The sequence below is a fragment of the Haemaphysalis longicornis genome, unplaced genomic scaffold (genome assembly GCF_048455015.1).
Source record: "Haemaphysalis longicornis isolate Haplotype H1 unplaced genomic scaffold, Haemaphysalis longicornis Haplotype H1 scaffold_9, whole genome shotgun sequence".
NCBI lineage: Eukaryota > Metazoa > Arthropoda > Arachnida > Ixodida > Ixodidae > Haemaphysalis > Haemaphysalis longicornis.
Genome location: NW_027526460.1, coordinates 61,658,962 through 61,677,553, shown reverse-complemented (window position 1 = coordinate 61,677,553; position 18,592 = coordinate 61,658,962). Strand labels below are relative to the sequence as shown.

Below are 18,592 nucleotides of genomic sequence, written 5' to 3'. Positions count from 1 at the left end.
CCAAAAGTAAAAGTTCACATTTCATTGAAGTGAAAAGAAGTCGAAATCAACTTATACAATTGGCATGGTAGTTTTCCAGTCTGACCCACTTGTCACAGCTCAAAGGCAGTGTTTTTCTCCGAATCCAGGATTACAGTCTAGCCACTACAAAGCGCTTAAGCTCAAAGGGCGCGTTTGGTTCACAGACGACGCTCGTGTTTTTTACGTTCATCCGTGTCTAAGTGGGTCCCACGAGTGAAAAAGACGCCCCGCCGTGCACACGTGCGGATTCTGGGTCAAGCTGTTAGTACTAACAGAATGCGAAACGTGTGCGCATGAAGCGGCTCCATTAAGGTTTGTTTGCGTTCTTGCGTCTCTAATTCCACAAAGGAATTCTCTTATCCCACTGACAAATCGGCTGATTTTGCGCACGTGGAGGTAAAAATTAGTCTCTGACTCAATATTGAGCTAGAACCGCAAGCTGGCAGAAAAATATTTTGCGGTTGTGTAGACTGTGTGAGAAAACTGCAAGAATCGGATAAATTGGGTCAACCTACAACTAGGTCAATTAGGCGGACTGTGGGGCGGGGGAAAGGGAAACTCGCAGGCAATTAATCTCCGATTTCGCAGATAACTAAAACAGCGCATACTGTGCTTTAAGATGCGGATTGCCAACTTAGCCTGATGAAAGACTCAATTTACAAAAGAATACCCGTAATATTAGTTAGTTGACAATCTACATGCGAAATAATATCTGCCTCTTGCCGTAATCATTCTATATTTTCTGGTGTCGGGGGTAAGAGTAGGTCAAGTTTCTAAATTCTGCACGTGGTTATTTCAGATCTACATATTTTCTGCTTGTTGGTCTCCCCTTTCCTAGCACCGGACATAGTAATTTTGTTGATCCTAGAAGAATATACGCGCTAAACGTGAGCTTCTCTCTTATTACAGCCGAACTGGCATGGCGAACTTACTAAAACTGACAACAGCTGCAGCTAGGATATACGAATATCAAACAGCGAGAATTCTTGACAAACGCCTGTAATAAATGTTTATGCATTTTACTGCGCTGTGTGCGTGGGCTTAGTATGGCGCTAGTCGTAATGGTCCATCTCAGGGAACTGTGTTTTGTTGATCCGTGGAGGGGAAGTGATAAAACAACAGAGATGGACCGGGCGTTAGCTTAAAAAGGTGACTGATTACAGCTGGCTGTGGCGGTGCTGCCTTGGCGTAGATGCCGGCCTTGCTAAGGCACCGGCCCCTGCTCGCCAGCTAATGCGCGAAGCCTATGCTTTTTGAATCCCAAGTGTACTGCGCCACGATTACAGTGTCGTGCTTGTGGCAAACGAGAATAGAATGGGATTACCGGCAAAGGAATGTTCATGTTCTTGGGCAACAAACGGAGCTCAGGGGGAGCATTCCTCTGCCGGAACAAGCAGACGATTATAATGGAGCAAGCAGACGATTATACTTGGCGTGCTAGAAGCCCCGTGTTGCGTGCATCTGAAGCTGGAGCAAGACGTGCCATCGGGCTTAGCTTAAAGTTACGGTTACGGAGAAAAGAAGATGAGACGCTTACACATTTTGGAAATTTACGAACAGATCTTCAAACAATTTCTTACACCCTGGTGACAGTGATTTGAGATTATATAGGGATGGCTTCGCGTTTTACAAAGCACACTCGTTTTATGGTATGCATGCTAATACTCCCGTCGTAGCTGCCATTTTGCTATCTTGTTTACCTACCGGTCCTGCCACCCTGACAGGCACCCCTCCGGTTTTGTCTATTCAAGGCGATAGGCTTTCTTGGGTTACTTAAACGCAGAAATTTTTGTATGTCTCTGTCTGTCTGTGGCTCGATTTAGCCACACGGCCAAAGTAAAACAGAAGCTGCGCAACAGTCTTATATACCCATAGCCAAATCTAAACGTCAAAGTCCGGTGTCAATGTTTGTACTTGTCCACATTGTTGAACATAAACAAGACATTGCCCAAAGATAAGGCAGGAAATCAATACAAAAATGATATTTGCAGTGTTCCTTTATTTAAAAAAATGATGAATGCTTGGCTTTTGCGATACCAAATAAAATACTACACCAACTGCAAAACACCGTCGCCTGCTGTTGCCCGTGCTACTATAGCTCCTGGCGGCATGTAAGAAATCAAACGGCCGCAGTAACGAAAGGTTCCACTACACAGGTTCCACGTTCCAGTGGGAACGCTCGTAGACTAGGGACATGTGGTTCTATAAACATTGTAGTAGGGTGCCTCGATTTCCGCGCGTCTCCGCAGTACTGCAGCTCTGGCATCGAGGCACCCCACTTGGAGCAGTAAAACAAGGTAAATTTAAATTTACTTGAGCAAACCTCTAGCGTGTTATCTTGGGAGAAATGAGGCCGGAGAGAAACAGCATGAGAGGTGAGCGGAAAAGAGAAGGGAGGCGTTTACTTGGCAGGGGCGCCAGTCGACTATCGTCTTTTGTCGACATTTGCAACTAAAGTAGCAGACACGCGGCCATTTTTGAAATGCGGCCATACGCTTCTCTCTGAGGCGTCATGGAAACCACCAAAAGATTGCTTTATTCGAAAGACTTGGCAGCTCATATATTTTTTTCAGATTTTGTTGATGTGGACTGCTCTTGCGATCGCTCAAGAAGTAGGTTTTAAGTGGGTGCGTTACAAACACACGCTACTGCGCCGTTATATGGCGTGGCAAAAGCATTGAGACCTACTTGGGGGTGCTGCCCAAAATGGGCAGGCACTACGACTAAGCATAGAGAGGACGCCATACGTTTCCACGGTTCCGTGCCATGCACTTAAACTGAGGGGTCCTTTTAGAGCCGTGAGCGTAGCGAGAAGTGCCTGGCCAGCCCTGATCGGCTGCAGTTTAACTCCACTGCCATCGCTTTAGTCGTTGTAGAAGCAGACGATGAGAGGTGCTAGGGCACCGCCCCACGCTATCAGGACATTCCATCCGCGATCCTGAGAAACAACTGCAAGTTTTTCAGCAGTTTATCAAACCCACTAATGCATAGCAGGCTGTTTCAGATGGAAATAGTAGGCTGGTTCAGCGTGTAGTAACCCTATTCCGTATTACTGTGTGGGCATTCACTCTGTTGTTGCTTCGACAGCCACAGTGCCTAGGATTAGACCCTTTGATCTCGTTTGAATTTCCAGTGCCTTGTGAAAGAATGGCGGTCAGAATTTCTTAGTAACTCTTACGACGTAAAAATCAATCACGTGTAGTGGCCGAGCCACTCACCCTGCAGATGGCGCAGCGTTAGTGTAGCTCGTAGTGCTCCTCTGTACAGGTCCTGTAGGCAGCTCGTATGGTCTCTCGTAATGTTCCTCGCCGTTTCATGTTGATTTCCCTTGGGTTTCTTCTTTCTGTTGCCGTTTATTACTGGCTTTGGCAACCTAAATTAGTGTCACTGTTTTTGAAAACGTATGGGCACGACCCGCGATCACTCATAACATTTCATTCAGGGGATAATATCTTTGGCAGTAGCCAATAGAACAAAGCATCTGTCTTACCTTGTTTTCTTTGTCCACATCTAGTTTTCGCCACGTTTTCTTCTTTCTTTAAGTATGCACAAACTAGCTCAGCAACAACGTTTGTCAAAGCTGGCCATTTCCTTATTATAAAACGTTTCTTATTACAAAACTTAGTTTATGCAAATTCGCTTATTTAATTTACGCTACTTTGTATGCTGCCTTACGGCCTGTTTAAAATGAAAGTATTCCAACATTCCAGTGGCGTTTAATTGTAACCACGTTTTAATCAGTTACGCCTATTTAAGCCACACGGTGCCGTAGTTGGCCCCTACGGGCACTTTGGTGCAATGCAACAACGTTACTAAAGACAACGGCTTCAGGAATGACATCATTTTCAATTATGGGACTTGCCTTTGCGTTATTCCGTCGACCTCACTTACGAAAGTGTCGAGTTACTGATTGTGTTTTGTCATGGGCCTTACGTATATCTTTCCTATCCACTTACCTACAGCGGAAGATTTTCGAGCAATTGCATTACAGCATCACAGCGGTTTCCTAGATGTAGCCTCTTGCGCAACCTAATGGGAAAATGCAACAGTGAGGTTAAGAGCGTAACGTGTATTGTTTCGAAAGATCTAATCACCTATTTGGGTCTGGAAATACGCATCCTGACGGGCATGTTTTATTTGCAGGCGTGTTGGACTGGTAGTGCACGGAATATTTTTTTAATCAGTTTATTCTTCTTCCGGCGGCACAGAGAAGTGGTGGGTGGCTGCTGGAGCACCTGGTCTTTCCTTCGTACCACAAATTCCAAAAGGTTGCCGACGAATACGATGGCTAAATTGTTTCTTGATGGGTCAGTTATCAGAAACACATCTTGTCATGTTTGTGTACAGAATTTTTGTCCCGATCTGGTCAAAGTTTATAGCAGACTGTTCATGTATTCACACTCGAACCACCAGTGCACTCCTTTAAAAATATACAAGTACGAGTGAGGCATGTGAAGTGACATGGTTCGTTCTTGAGTCCTCAAACGAATTTTGCGAGAGGCACACTGCGCGCCTGTGGTTGCCTGATAGTCCTGATCTATCAGGGAACTGATCTATCCTGATCTATCCTGAACTATCAGGTGGTTGCCTGATAGTCCTGAGCGGGCATGACATCGTATCAATGCCCGCGTCTTACCGCCTAATATGATGTACAACGGGCTCCAACAAAACGTTTCTCCACAGATGTCAGGACATCCCAGTGCTATCGCTACCATTATCATCATGGTCTACATCCTACCACCTCCTAAGGAAGACCTGTTGTTGCAAACGTTAAGGCTTGGGCGAGTTGGTGCATGATTACAAATAGGGGAATACAGACCAAACACAAGAAGAACAAAGAAAGTATATAAAAAAGTAGTTATAAAAGAAAACCAAAAGAACAATGCAGCCTTGCTCTCTGAAGCACGATAACCAGTTTGTAGAATGCGTTAAAGGCGTCGTATATTCAGTTCCGCTGTCCTGTGCGAAAACGTACGTAGGGCTAACGGGACGACGCCTCAACGAAAGATTAAAACAACATAACTATAACGTTCATAAGGCGATTAGTGGCCGCTTAGGTGTCCACTGTCGGGATTGCCGCGGCTGCGCCCCAATCTTTCAAAAAACACAGGTCATTGCAAAACACAAAGATAAAATAACTAGAGAAATAATTGAAGCCGCAGAAATAGAGCACTGAGAAGAAAAATGGATTAGCGTACCCTCCTTGTCCCTCTCGCAGAAAGAGATTAGTTTTCTGTCCCACAGTAGTTGAGCAAGTGTTTGTGGCACATGGCGTCGGTGAGATGTGACGACCGGTTTGGTTATCTCCAGCTTTCGTGTTACTTCTGCTTTTGTTATATTTTTGAGGGTCAGCACATATATGTGACAAGCCGAAAAATAAAGTCAGTCGTAAGTCAGCCCTCATAGTTGGACTTTCTTTTTCTTGTGTTTGGTCTGTGTGGCGCTGTTCCCCTATTTGTAACTTGTTGTTGGCCTTCTCGAATTCGCTCCTGAAAACAGAAAGGAACGAATCAGTCGACGCGTCTTCTTTGTGGCAAAAGAACACCGTTGCTGTTTGACGTGAAAGACCAGAGGGGTAGACCCGACAACAGGGCGCAATGGCCAGCGGCTTTTGCTCTTCTGATGCGGAAATATCACACTTCATATCAAGGACAGTTATTTATCTTCCTACGGAGTAAGATTCTTCTCCACACAAAGGATTGTGAGTGAGCGACATCCGCTGCCCCAGAACTCCAAGAGTGGATTCAGGACGAGCGCAAATATGCGTTTGTATGTGCATGTCTGCATATATCTTGTGTGAATACGCTATGTTTTTGCCAATTTCTTGAAAAAAGCTGCTGATTGTGAACTTTCGACCACTCATCTTGGATTTGGCTTGGGATACTGCTCATTTCAGCAATTTTGGTGTGATGGGCATTTATAAAAATATCCCAATCTTTACACTTTACTTTCACGCGCCGGAACTCACTGCTCTATGAGGCACACCGTTGTTGGGAGCTCCGGATTATTTTCAACCACCTGGGGAACTTTGAAGTGCATGACAAGCCCGACACAAGGCAGTTTTTGCTTTCCGTCTCCATCAGAAAAGCCACCACCCCGGCCGGGATCAAACCCGCGTGCGTGCGCTCAGCATCACAACGCCTTAACACTACGTCGCAACGGCGGGTGAACTTGCTTAATTGAGCAGTTATGGCCATTCGGTGTCCGGAATTCCCCTGCAGCCACCCACAGGTTCCTACACTTCTTAAGGGGTGATTAAAGATGAAGTTTGCCGTAATACAGCTTGTTTTCAGAGAGACTTCCCGGGGAAAAACGAAGCGTCATTTTTTTTCTATTTTGTTCGTGTGCACCCCTTTTCAGGACAACGACTCACCGCTCATCAAGCGCATGTGGGCCGTGATGGAGGCAGCGCAGCCAAGCGTGTTCGCAGAGACGAACAAAAAGGGCGTGGACCGTGTGCTACGCGGCGGCTACGCGTACCTGATGGAGTCCACCACCATCGAGTACATGGTGCAGAAAAACTGCCAGCTGACGCAGGTTGGAGGACAGCTTGATTCCAAGGGATACGGCATCGCGACTCCTCCAGGTCAGTTCCTACACGTATTGTTTCCAATAATTATGCACGCGAGCTCAGTTTCCCACTTTCATTGAGCAGTACTCTGTATCCGCCACGCAAGAGATAAAAAAGGAGCAGTTTTAAATGACACGAATCGCCACCGGGAAATGTTACTGAGCTGATCTCTCTTCACCAAATGCTGAAAAATAACTGCCGTAGAAAAAGAAGAGGTGGCGTAGGAATCACACCAACAATCTGTAAAATCGCCTGACGTGGCCGCCCTACTGCGAGGATGGTCGCGACCAACCGATTGGTTTATCAAATGTATTGAAATACCGTAAGATGCTTCCTGTGCGTTTGGCTGAAGTTTCTCCGGCACCAAAACTCACTCAATTCACTCAATGCTCACTCAATTCACTCAATGAATTCACTCAATCCCCACGCAGCACATGCTAAGGATAAAAAACTGCCAGTGGGCACGAGATTTGAGACCACGTTAAACATCCCATGTGGTACAAGTTGAACCACAGCCGCCACTCGCGTTGTACATTAAAAACTAGAAAAGTGTTTCCGTGTGTGTCTATTAGTCGGTATAGGGGACACGAAAACTTCTAAGTAAGGACAGTCACACCAATATCTCTACAGCAACGGTTGATGAGGCCTAAATAGAAGTCTAGTTCATTCACGTTCCTTCTGTATATGTCAGCACAGGCACGCAATTTGAGGACTGATGTCAAAGTGTTCCTCGTCTGCACGAAATCCTGGAACAAGTTACTGTTTTATTTATCCGTTTATACTCGTTTACCAGTTTCTATTTCACCTGTACAGAGCTGCGGCATTTGTATGAAATCGTCAGGCATACGGCACCGGATCTGCATTGCTATTGCTTTAGCAATATACAGGGAGATCAAAGTTAAGTCGACGGGTTTTTTTAAATTTAGGCACTTAGATTAACGTGAATGCCACCTCTACATTGAGGCTATGTGCACAGGGGGCACATAATGAGGTGGTAATATTGAGGTCGGTGGCTTAATTACCTAAAATTTCATAATTATCTTTGTAGTGGCTGCAGTAAGCAGGCATGTTTGTATTGAAAAGTTGGACGGTATCATGTTGCCACACATTTTCATTTAGCAGAATTTTTCTAGCGTATCTGTACTCCGAGATATCGAACCACGAAGTTTAATAGCCATTCGCATGATTCCGCATGCAAGACAGTGAAAACAGGCGCAAGCTCCCCCCTTTTGTGACGTGCCTGCTGTGTAGGGTGTTTAGTTTGACAACGGGGTGGAGGCATAGGAAAAATTGACTACCGGCACCCTTTCAGTCTTGGCTGGCTGGCGTTATCGCAATCTGCAGTACTCGGAACCGCTATCGAAACACAGAACAAAAGGGAGACGCTTTGCGCTGGTCTTTAGTGTCTAGCATGCGTATTCATGCGAACGACACTTAAACTTCGCAGTTCGATATCTCGGAATAGGGTTGCACTAGAGGAATTCTGCCAAATGAAACTGCGCCGAAGCACAATTGCATCTAGCGTTTCAATATAAACATGCCTGCTTACTGCAGCCAGTAAAAAAATTTATTATTCAAGTTTAGTAATTAGGTGGCCGACATTATTAATTACCACTGAATTATGTGTCCCCCTGCATACAAAACCTCACTAGAAAACCTCCCTGTATGAAAACCTCACTTCGCGTAAATCTTAGCGCCTAATTTTAAAAATGCCTGTCGACTTCATTTTGATCACCCCGTATAGGGTATGTCGGCAAAACTCTTTCATTGGTGCAAATATACTGGGAGGGAACCTCTTTTATCTATCAACTGTGTGAGCTACACAAGAGCACAGAACGAGATAGTTGGGAGAGCGTGTAAAGACAGCTGCCTTCACTGCAATCGCGATATTGCCAAAGAAACGCCAAGTCAAAACGCGGCTACCCACCTGCCTCTGTCTAAGCACCGGTTCGGTCGCACACCGCTTCGACGGGTCCCGTGATTCGCGCCGCCGCTTGCAAGCGTTGTACAATCGAGTGTGCATCGACTGCTGGGTGACAAAAGACTAGGAAATGGAAATGACAGTAACAAAACGTCGATACTGGTAAACACCAAAAGGAGCTTCAGGCAGCCCGTGCTAAAACGAGCAAGCGTTACCACTGAGACAGCTAGAGCACTAATCACGGTTAAGGCGGTGTACATGGGGCGTGTGAAAAACTCCGCGTTGCAGACTTCTGAAACCTGAGCAACGCTTGCGTATCAAGCCAAGCCTGAAGTGCGCAAGGGAGAGATAACGAAATGCGCAAGCATTCCTAAATATCCACGAATGAATCTTTAATTATACTTATGTTCTTTTAAATCTAAGAACGCATGCTTTGTGATTGCAGATGCCAAGATTCGCAGTGTGCTGTCTGCTGCGATCGTGGAGTTCCACGAGGGGGGACTTCTATTCCAGCTGAAGGAGAAATGGTGGAAAACACGCAATCCCCCTGACCCCAGCTCAGTTGGTAAATGCCACCTCTACTCGAACGCCTCCTCGTCGTCGGCGAGCAGTAGTGAGATGGGCTTGTCCTCCGTTGGTGGCGTCTTCATCGTCCTCTTTTTTGGATGCCTGGTTGGAGCACTTCTCTGCATCGGCGAGTTTATCTGGGAGGTCCTCAAGGTGCCTTACGGGGAGAGGGTGAGCTGCTAGAGCTTTGTATACACTCTTACCCTAACACAAATAATCAAAATTCGATATTGCTTTTTTATATTTATATACTCAACCGAAAACAGCCATCTGAGGGAAGATATCAAAGCTGTAGTCTTCACTAACCCTGACATGAGTGATGGTCATCTCACTTTGCTGCTGTCATGGTTTTTAGTTTTAGAGTCAGGCAATTTATAGAGCATGACACTAAGATAATAATTGTTTAAAATATTAATTTTGGTTGTGCATTTGACTGTTGTACAGACTAGATCAAAGGTACCCTGCAACACTTTTTTCAACCTATTTGAAATCTTAAATGCTTGCTGAACGTGGTCGCCCAACACACCCAGTACTAAAATTAGTAAGTCCCAAAGTACCGCAGCCGAAAATTACGGCTCCATGGCCATCAGATTGATTGTAAAGTTTAGCTCGCCGACGCAACGCAGGCGATGAGGCGCGCCGTAGTGAAGGGCTCCGGATTAATTTTGACCTCCTGGAGATCTTTAACGTGCGCCGAAATCTCTTACACATGGGCGTTTTTGCTTTTCGCCTCCACCAGAAAAGCGCCGCCGCGACCGGGAATCGAACCCCCGACATCGTGCTTCTATGCCCATCAGTTAAACTGTAAACTCGCTCAAAAGATTTTTTCTCTCTTTGGCGGTCTAGACGTTCTTCAAAGGCTCGAATTACGTCACTAAGGCCATGTAGAGGCTGTTGGCCTGTTTAAATTCAGTTGCAGGAATGAACGCTTTTCGATAGCAACTTGAAGAAAATCCACAGAAACAAAGCACAAACGGAACGCTTATCTCGTGCAACGAGCAAATCACGCAGTGCCGCTTCGTTCTGGAGGTAACTATAGCTTTCGCAGTGGTTCCAGACGCAAAGGAAAGAGTGAACGCGCTTATTGAAAGTGTTGCAGGGTCCCTTAAATGGTGAAGACGGTAAAAACCTACTCATGCCCCATACGCACGAAGGCATGCCGCTAACAGTTTAAAACATGTTGCATAATGAGGCATTGCAACAGCAAATCGAAAATCTATTTTAAACTCTCACATTGCTTCAGATTCGGGGCTGTTGGGTGTCGGATTGTTTGACCTGAATAAAAGTAAAAAGGAATGACCCCCGATTTTAGGCTTCCTACAACAGACATAAAGGAAAAGGCATGAAATTTTTTGCAAATATTTATTGAAAGGCAAAGAAAACTTCTTACAAATATAGTTTTTGCATTGTGTAAAGGTATTGCGAATATAAGTTCACGAAGCCATAGGCGCGTCCACTGATGTTTTGAATCCTGTCTCAACTGAGAAGTAAGTTCGTTAAACTGTCTACCTGTGCACCCTTCGTTGGTGTACTGACAGTTTCAGGAACCCATACAATGCAGTTCAAAAGCGCGCAGTATTCCAGCTGCATTGTTTTTGCCAAGTGCTTCCAATCTCTAGAGGCTGTTTTTCACACCGCTTATGCTTTATCGTCCCCAACAGACCTTCTTGTCTCACCGCAATCGAAAAACTGTTTATTTGTGCGAAATAGATCATCATGGTATCTTCAACCTTTAGATTGCCACGGGGCAAACTGGTAGATGACGAACCATGTGGTTATAAGGGATTGCTGCACAATCATAAACAGGACGTTCAACGAAGGGTGTTGGTAGAGGAAGACGACGAGGTATTTTTGTGGGGTATTCTGAATGTTAGCGGCAGCCAAGCCTTTCTTCGTGTAAATAGTGTGAATGCTTTAAATAATTTTTTCTCTACCGTATCCTCGCCTCGTAACATCTTGCGGTGTCGGTGTCGGGGAGTTCTGGACTGCTGAAACTTTATCCGGGTCGGGTTGAACTCCCCTGGCGTCGACGAGGTGAACCAGGATGAGGATTGGTCTACGGCCGAAATGACATTTTGAGGAATTTAGCTGGAGACTCGTCCGTCGGAAAAGTGCCAGAATCTCGGAAAGGTGCTCAAGATGGGTGATAAATGAAGGCGAGAAAACGGTAACATCATCCAAGCAACGGAGGCATGTGGAACACTTCGCTCGGCCTAAGCTCGGCCTCCGCTCGTAATAAGCGCGCTGCCCCGGCTGCCTCTCACGCTCCCCGTTTGTGTGACAGCTGCTCGCGACGCGTTCTTCAATTTATATGCATATATTACACTGAAAAGCCTCTCCAGCATGTTTTACCGTGACCTAGAAGCACTAGCGTCAACGCCATGTTTACGTTCGGTCTGCATAACGACCGCGTAAGTAGGGACCTCTGCTGAAAGCTTTCAACGCGTATGTTGATTAGCTCTTTCAGAAGAATACCTGAAAACATCCTTCAGGCCTTAATTGGGGGCATTGCAAAACCAGTGCATAATGTTTGTCAATAGCCATGAAATAAGCCAATCAGACGCAGACTAGGAACCTACCGCGAATGAATTAAAAGTTATGGATGTTTTCGGTAAACATTTTTAATTGGCCACCTACCCTACTTACGCGATTCTAACACGCCCCCGATTCTAACGCGCACCCGATTTTCCTGGTAAAAAAAAAAACAAAAAACTTGCACCTCCAATTGTAACGCGCACGGGGCGAAGTAATCTCACTCCTCGTCGCTTTCCGCTGACCACAACATCTCGTCCTCGGTGCCGCCAAGAGCTTTCGCGATGCCACACATCTGAACGAACGTTCAACCATGGTCGATGGGATCGTGGACCACGCCTCGCACGCCCATCCCGCGAGCTTCTCCAGAGCCGCATGCTTCAGCCGACCGCTCGTTTTGAACGCGTGAAAGCCGCTGCTGCCATTGCTGTTATCAAGTGCGCAAGTGGAACGATTTACCCGCCGCGGTGGCTCAGTGGCTAAGGCGTTGCGCTGCTGAGCACGAGGTCGCGGGTTCGATTCCCGGCCGCGGCGGCCGCTTTTCTGATGGAGTAGAAAAGCAAAAACGCCCGTGTGTACGAGATTTCGGCGCATGATAAAGATCCCCAGGTGGTCAAAATTAATCCGGAGCCCTCCACTACGGCGCGCCTCATCGCCTTCGTTGCGTCGGCGCGTTAAACCCCACAATCAATCAAGTGGAACGATTTGACGATTTGTGTGAACGCCGACAGAAAAGCCTAGGCGCTTATGCTTCCTGCATTCGAAAATTTTTTGCTAAACATGGAGGAAGTCTTCCTCCATGTTGCTAAAGGCTTTGGCACCATCTTGAGATGGCGATGGCGATGGGTGGGACGAGATTTCCGCTATTTCGGCAGTTTCGGTTTCGTATCCGATTCTAACGCGCATGCGATTTTTCGGCCTATTTTTCCGGAAAAAAGGTGCGCGTTAGAATCCGGTAGTTACGGTAAGTCGGGTACTGTAATATTGCATAAGGCACACTCAAAAAGTCTCCCTGAAAAGTCGAATGACGCACTGAAGTTAAATTCGGGTAGAATAAGGTGCATTGTGGTTGTGATGTTGTAATTGGACGTAAAGGCTAATTAAAGGGACACTAAAGGGTGAGAAAAAGTTGGCCTGTATCGGTGGATTACGGTGCAGATAATCTAAATACAACATCCTCTCAACTAGAAGTTGTTTAATAAGGCAGAAAACGACAGAAACATGAAAACAGGGGGCGACGCCCCGTACGCTTTTGGGTACCACGGTTTGTGACGTCACAAAAGTGGTCAATGGCGAGAGCTCCTTGGCGAAGCATGTATAGATGGTTTCGTGAAATAACCAGTTCCTAAGAGATTGAGAACGTGGAATAAACATAAATAGAATCTTTCCGTGAGCTCGTCGTTCCTAAAACACAGACTACAGATTTTATAAACTGCGAGGCAGGTTGCTTACGTCACTATTTCGTCAGCTACCATGCTTTCAGGTGCGTTTTCGAGAAGCATTAGTGTGCACATAGCAGAGCCAATAACCTACGACAGTGTGTGCCCGAGGTTATGCAAGCAATGTACTTTCCAGGGAGAAGCTTAAGTCTTCTTTTTAGAATTGGCATACGGAACAAGATGCACTTCAGTTGGTTAAGCGACCCGACCGAGCTTCCAATCTCCCGTTCTCTGCGCGCGGAGGAGTAGGAGCAGCAGGAGGAGTAAAACTTTATTCAAAATGTTTCTATCGGTAATGTGCGCCCAGTTCGAACATGATCACCCGTGAAATGAACTTATTGCGAGTGATTAGCTGACCGATCGGCCCGTTCCAGGTGACGGCTGGCTGTACTGACTAGGAAACGCATATACGCGAGTCTGGGACGCCGGAGTATTTTGCCACACCCGCCACTGCAGCATTTAAACGTGTTTCTTGTTCCGTCGCTGAAAAATCAAAGTCCAAGCCAGCCTCCTTTGGCCAGAGAAACGTTGCTGCAATAAACCTATGCGCCGCCGCGCCGCGCCGCCGCCGCTAGCTTTGTTGTCGTTTTGGTCTGCGCCGGAGGCCAAGCCCCCAGAGAGACTACTACTACTACTAAGTGGTTCGAGTGAAAAGGAAAGGAGATGCACTGGGGATATTATTGAGCCCAGCTGGGGCCTCACCTGCATACAACCCAGTGCGGGGGGGAGGGTTAGGAGGGGTATATAAAGATTAGAGAGGAGAAAGGGAGTGATAAAAGGATAGGTAGGCGAGGAACAAGAGCGAGGAGCCTCGACGTGAATAGCACGCCGCCGGGGATTTGCTCCTGTTTTGTGGCGCAATGGCTACGTCACGAAAAAATGAAAGGGGAGCGGGCGAGAGAAATTCTATCTTTATTTACATATTTTTCAGAAAATAACGCATCGTTGCTCATCGAACAAAGGCCGGGATAGCTACAAAACGTATGATTTTTCATTCACAACAAACTTTGAATCAGCAAGTAGCCTCCCTTTAAGCTGTTCGTGGCAGAGACGAATGCGTACTGTTGTGGGCATTATGTTCATATTCCCGGTATCCTGGGACAACCAGCTACTGCCCACAGCGCTTTGTTCGAGCCGCTTCTCTGATTTAAGGTCGTGGCGGAATTTCTAATAATTTGTTTTCGTAGACATTAACGAGAAAACGACACAATCCGTGTCGTGTCCCAATTAAGCGCGGTGCACAACACATCTACATTATTTACCCCTGTCCTGAAAGAACTAGTGGAAGCAATCTTTTGAATCATCTGAAAACATGGTCTCATTATCACTGGTGACGCGGGAAAGTTTAACTTGGCTTATTGCCGACCTTTGAAAAATGCTAACGCAATCACACACAAGGCATATTGTCGGCATATTTTCGGTTACGCATTGATTGTTTACCGGCTGTAGTGGCAAACAGCATGTCAGTAAAAACATAAACTTGAAGCCAGTGGTAGTGTGCCATGTTCTAGGTAGATTACGAGACAGGCTGAGTGTCATGTACGTGTCTTTGCCAGAGGCCTCGGAGGTAAAGCTTGTGTGGTCTCTTGCGATGTAGGCCCGTGAAAAATTGAAGCTTACATCAAAGGGGGCCACAATCGTCATTGATCTGCAGGGGATCCCCGTACTTTTTTGTCACCACCGGGGGCACAACAGGTTATATTAGTCCATCGCCGTCTTCGCGTCCTCTTGCCAATACAAAGTTCATTCCGTGAAGCAGGTATGGTACGCCGAGGCTGACAGCACTATTTTATTTCACACTTTTATTTGGTCTGTTTCAGGAGTCCATCCTGACGGAGATGTTCCACGCCTGCAAGCTAGTGGTGACATGCCGTGGACGGAAATTCAGCCCGACGTCGCGCTCTATCACCGGCTCCCTTGACGGCGAAGCCACCCTTCGCTCCGCCGCTCAGTCATCTACAAGGAGTTGAAGTGAATTGTGTTGGACTAGGCTGCGAAAAAGTGTTTTATGAAACTGTTCGCCGTTAGGATGCATAACAAATATCGAATGTTGTGTCGTTTGTGACGGAAGAAAACTTTTAATCGTGTCTCCGACTTTAGTGCTTGTTGTTTAGTCATATCTCAGGGCTACAATGTCAATAAAGCAAAAAAAGATACAAAGATTTTAATAAATTGCACGCCTTTTTTAGTTTACGGTGCACTGAAGCCGTGCGCATGATGATAAAGGGGTAATGAGGTATTTTGAACGCAGTGACAGCCTAAACAAGTTTAGTGGCCATCCCAATAATTCATTATAGGTCGTAAAAGGACAAGTTAGTCTTAGCATCACCGAACCCTGCTGTTATTGGAGCTCACCTCGGTGCTACTTTAAGACGTGTTCTTTCACGGAAGTCCTTCCATCCTATCAAACCTAAAGATTTAGTAGGCAGTCCTACAAATTTGCTACATTAACGCTTATATAAAAGGGACGGTATATACACTATAGCCATAAATAACTAACAGAAGTCGATAAGTATCTGCGGCACCCCGTTGTCAAGCTTAACCACTGCACCCAGTAAAACTCCCGCTACATTGTCCAACTTTTTTGTCTGTTGATGGCCATGGTAGCAAACGCAGCTTATTACCTCTTGTACGGCAGCTTGAGGGTCGAAGAATCACAATCAGCCACGCGTCACACACCACTTTAACGCCGCTTGTACATACATGGTCTGTGGCTCATACCATACATGTACGCAGACCGATTGTGTCCCACTGCAGTGGCACCAGATATATTTGTGTTTGTTTTTTCAATATTATGCTGCCTTTGGGCACTGTCAGTTCCCCACATAAAACCATTTCCAATGTCAACAAACGTGAAATCACAGCAGTGGACACCGCATTTACCCGGCGCTGAATTTGGAAGCCGGACGGAGCAAGCTGCTTTAAAAAAAAGTCACGCCATATCCACGGAATGAATGATGATAAGTGGGGCGAAGCTCGAGAGGGGGAGATGGTAACCGTAACTCTCCCGTGAAAGTTCGCCCATTACATCATTAAGAAAGACGTAAGACTGTATGCGTACATTGTACAAATCAACTTTTATTTTCGGAGTCAATGCTCCCAGGCCCAGACCTGGTGAAAGACCCCGCGCCATCGAGGACTACCCCGCACCTCACCACAATTTTTCACGTAGGATGGGACACAACGGTAAAGGAAGAGCTTTTATTTAGGGCGAACTTGTGCCCGAACAAGACGAGATGAAACGAGCAAAGGTCCTTGCGTCTCGTTCGATCTCCGAGAACGACTGCCTGCGTTCGTGGCGTGATCTCTTGCGTGATCTCCCCCTCGCAGTGCACGTGCGCTCGCGCCTCCGTTGGCGAACACAGACAAGCTCGCGCTCCCGGTGCCGAGTTTGCGCTGCCGTTGCAGCCGGTTCTTGCGCGTGCAACGCGGCCCACTTTGCGACATCTCCGAAATCATGCGGCGGTCACGTACCACGAGACACAAGGGATGGACGGACCCATGGCTTTAGGAGCTTCGCCCCTAAAAGATGCCGGAGGAGGACTTTTAGGGGGCCCAATACGCGCTGTGCCGGTGGCCTATATCCATGCGTCCTTAAAGGGGTTGCGAGGAAAAAATGCAATTGCCTTTCCTTAATTTTGCCTGCTTAAATGCCCTTTCTAGAACATAAATCCAGAATGCTCTCACAATTCATCGCTTCTAGAATTGAGGAGACGCCTTTGAAATTCTGGTTTTGAGGCGCATCGAAAACGTCAAACGCGCATCGTCTGGCGGCAGCGCAAGTACCAGTGACGTCAAGTAAGTGCATTCCAGAGTTAAACCAGTTAAACGCTCTTTGTGTATATTGTTCTGTAGAGCTGCAAACACGTTATTTTAAAACTAGTCCGTGCTTTATTCGCTGGCATAAACAGTTTTCTATTAACGTGACCGGTGTCACGGCCGCTTCAGTTTTCTGGCAACCATTGTAGCAGAACTCAGACCTACTGGTTGTTTGTTCTGTTTGCAGCCAGTTTCCTTGCTTAAGTTCACGTTGTTTTGCCGAATTCTTTCGGAAACTTACCTTTTTGGTATCAAAACACAACACCGCTCAAGCAAGTGTGCGATTTGAACTTGCGGCAGCCGGGCCAGCCCGATGTTGCGGGCAGCCTGCATTAAAGTCCGACACGTTACCTCATACACATGATCTTGGGGTGCGCACACAACCCAGTCCTCCCACCTTTACCCACTTCCCTTCCCTTCTCTGAGCTGTGGGAGAACCTGACGACCAGCGCCGGCTTGGATGCACAGCAACTCCTGGTGTCCAGGGCTGAGAGAGCAAGGTCGTCCCATGGTCTCTTGAACTGAGGAACCCCTCCCACATCACCAGGCTAAAAATAAAGTTTTTCGTCCTGCTCCCTCTCCACTACACTATCGACAAAAGAAGCGCGCGCGACAGAAAACTGCGGCATTGAAGAAGTGTATTCTTAACGCCTTTGCGTTTTTGCCAACGGAGATAAATTCGTTGGGGGTACAGGTGTACCGCTTTGCTATAAAAGCTTCTTGTCTTCGAAGCACGAAGCTCTCTAGCGCGAGGAGTAAACGAGTGTCCTGATGTTTTTTTTTTAGTACGCGTTACGAAACGCTCCAGCGCGAGGCGCAAACGAGGGTCCTGATGTTTTTCTAGTACACGTTACGTTCTAGCGCGGGGCGTAAACGAGTTCCCCGGTGTCTAATGCCGGGACTGTATGACACGAAGGGCGATTACAACGACGACGACGATAAAGATCCCCAGGTGTTAAAAATTAATCTGGAGCCTTCTACTACGGCGCGCCTCAACGCCTTTGTTGTTCGGCGCGTTAAACCCTACAATCAATCAACTAACGATGACGACGACGACGAAAGGTGACGCCAACAGCCCCTACCTCCAAGGGGTTTCGCCCCTAAAAGAAGGTGCATGTCATACCGTATTTGCACAAAGCCACGCACGACGTAAAGAAAGTGGCTCAAAGGTACGGTGTAAATGTGGTTTCGAGTTCCCCAGCCGAGCTATCAACGATATACCCTTTGACGAAAAAGAATTAGTGAAAAAACCTGAAGCTTGTTCAAAATACCATTCTGTTCGCTACGCAGGCTGCAGCATGGGGGTTTTTTGTTCGATACTCCCCGGAGCTGCGAAAGTGTGCATAGGACAAACAGGAAGGTGTTTTAAAACGAGCACAACTGGACAGTAGCAAACAATGCGGGTGGCCACTTTTCTGAGCACTGCAAAAATGCAAGTCTGGCCCCCTGCTGTATCCCACAAAGTTTTTGAGGAACCCGCCGCAGTGGCTCAGTGGTTAAGGCGTTGCGCTGCTTAGCACGAGGTCGCGGGTTCGATTCCCGGCCGCGGCGGTCACTTTTCTGATGGAGGCCAAAACCGGCGCACGGATAAAGGTCCCTAGGTGGTCTAAATTAATCCGGAGTGCTCCACTGCGGCGCGCCTCATCGCCTGCGTTGCGTCGGCGCGTTAAACCCCTCAATCGATCAAACAAACAATCAATCAATCAATCAATCAATCAATCA

General features: G+C 46.8%; 1 protein-coding gene across 1 annotated transcript in view; it reads left to right on the top strand.

The window, feature by feature from the left end:
* Nucleotides 1-15,211, top strand: part of LOC144151566 (glutamate receptor ionotropic, kainate 2-like) — a 178,671-nt gene extending 163,460 nt beyond the window's left edge. Inside the window, exons 13-15 of the mRNA XM_077682666.1 lie at nt 6,382-6,607; nt 8,959-9,251; nt 14,872-15,211. Coding sequence (XP_077538792.1) covers nt 6,382-6,607; nt 8,959-9,251; nt 14,872-15,021 — 669 coding nt within the window. The 3' untranslated portion in view covers nt 15,022-15,211. The remainder of the gene's footprint in view (nt 1-6,381; nt 6,608-8,958; nt 9,252-14,871) is intronic.
* The last annotated feature ends 3,381 nt before the right edge of the window (nt 15,212-18,592 follow it).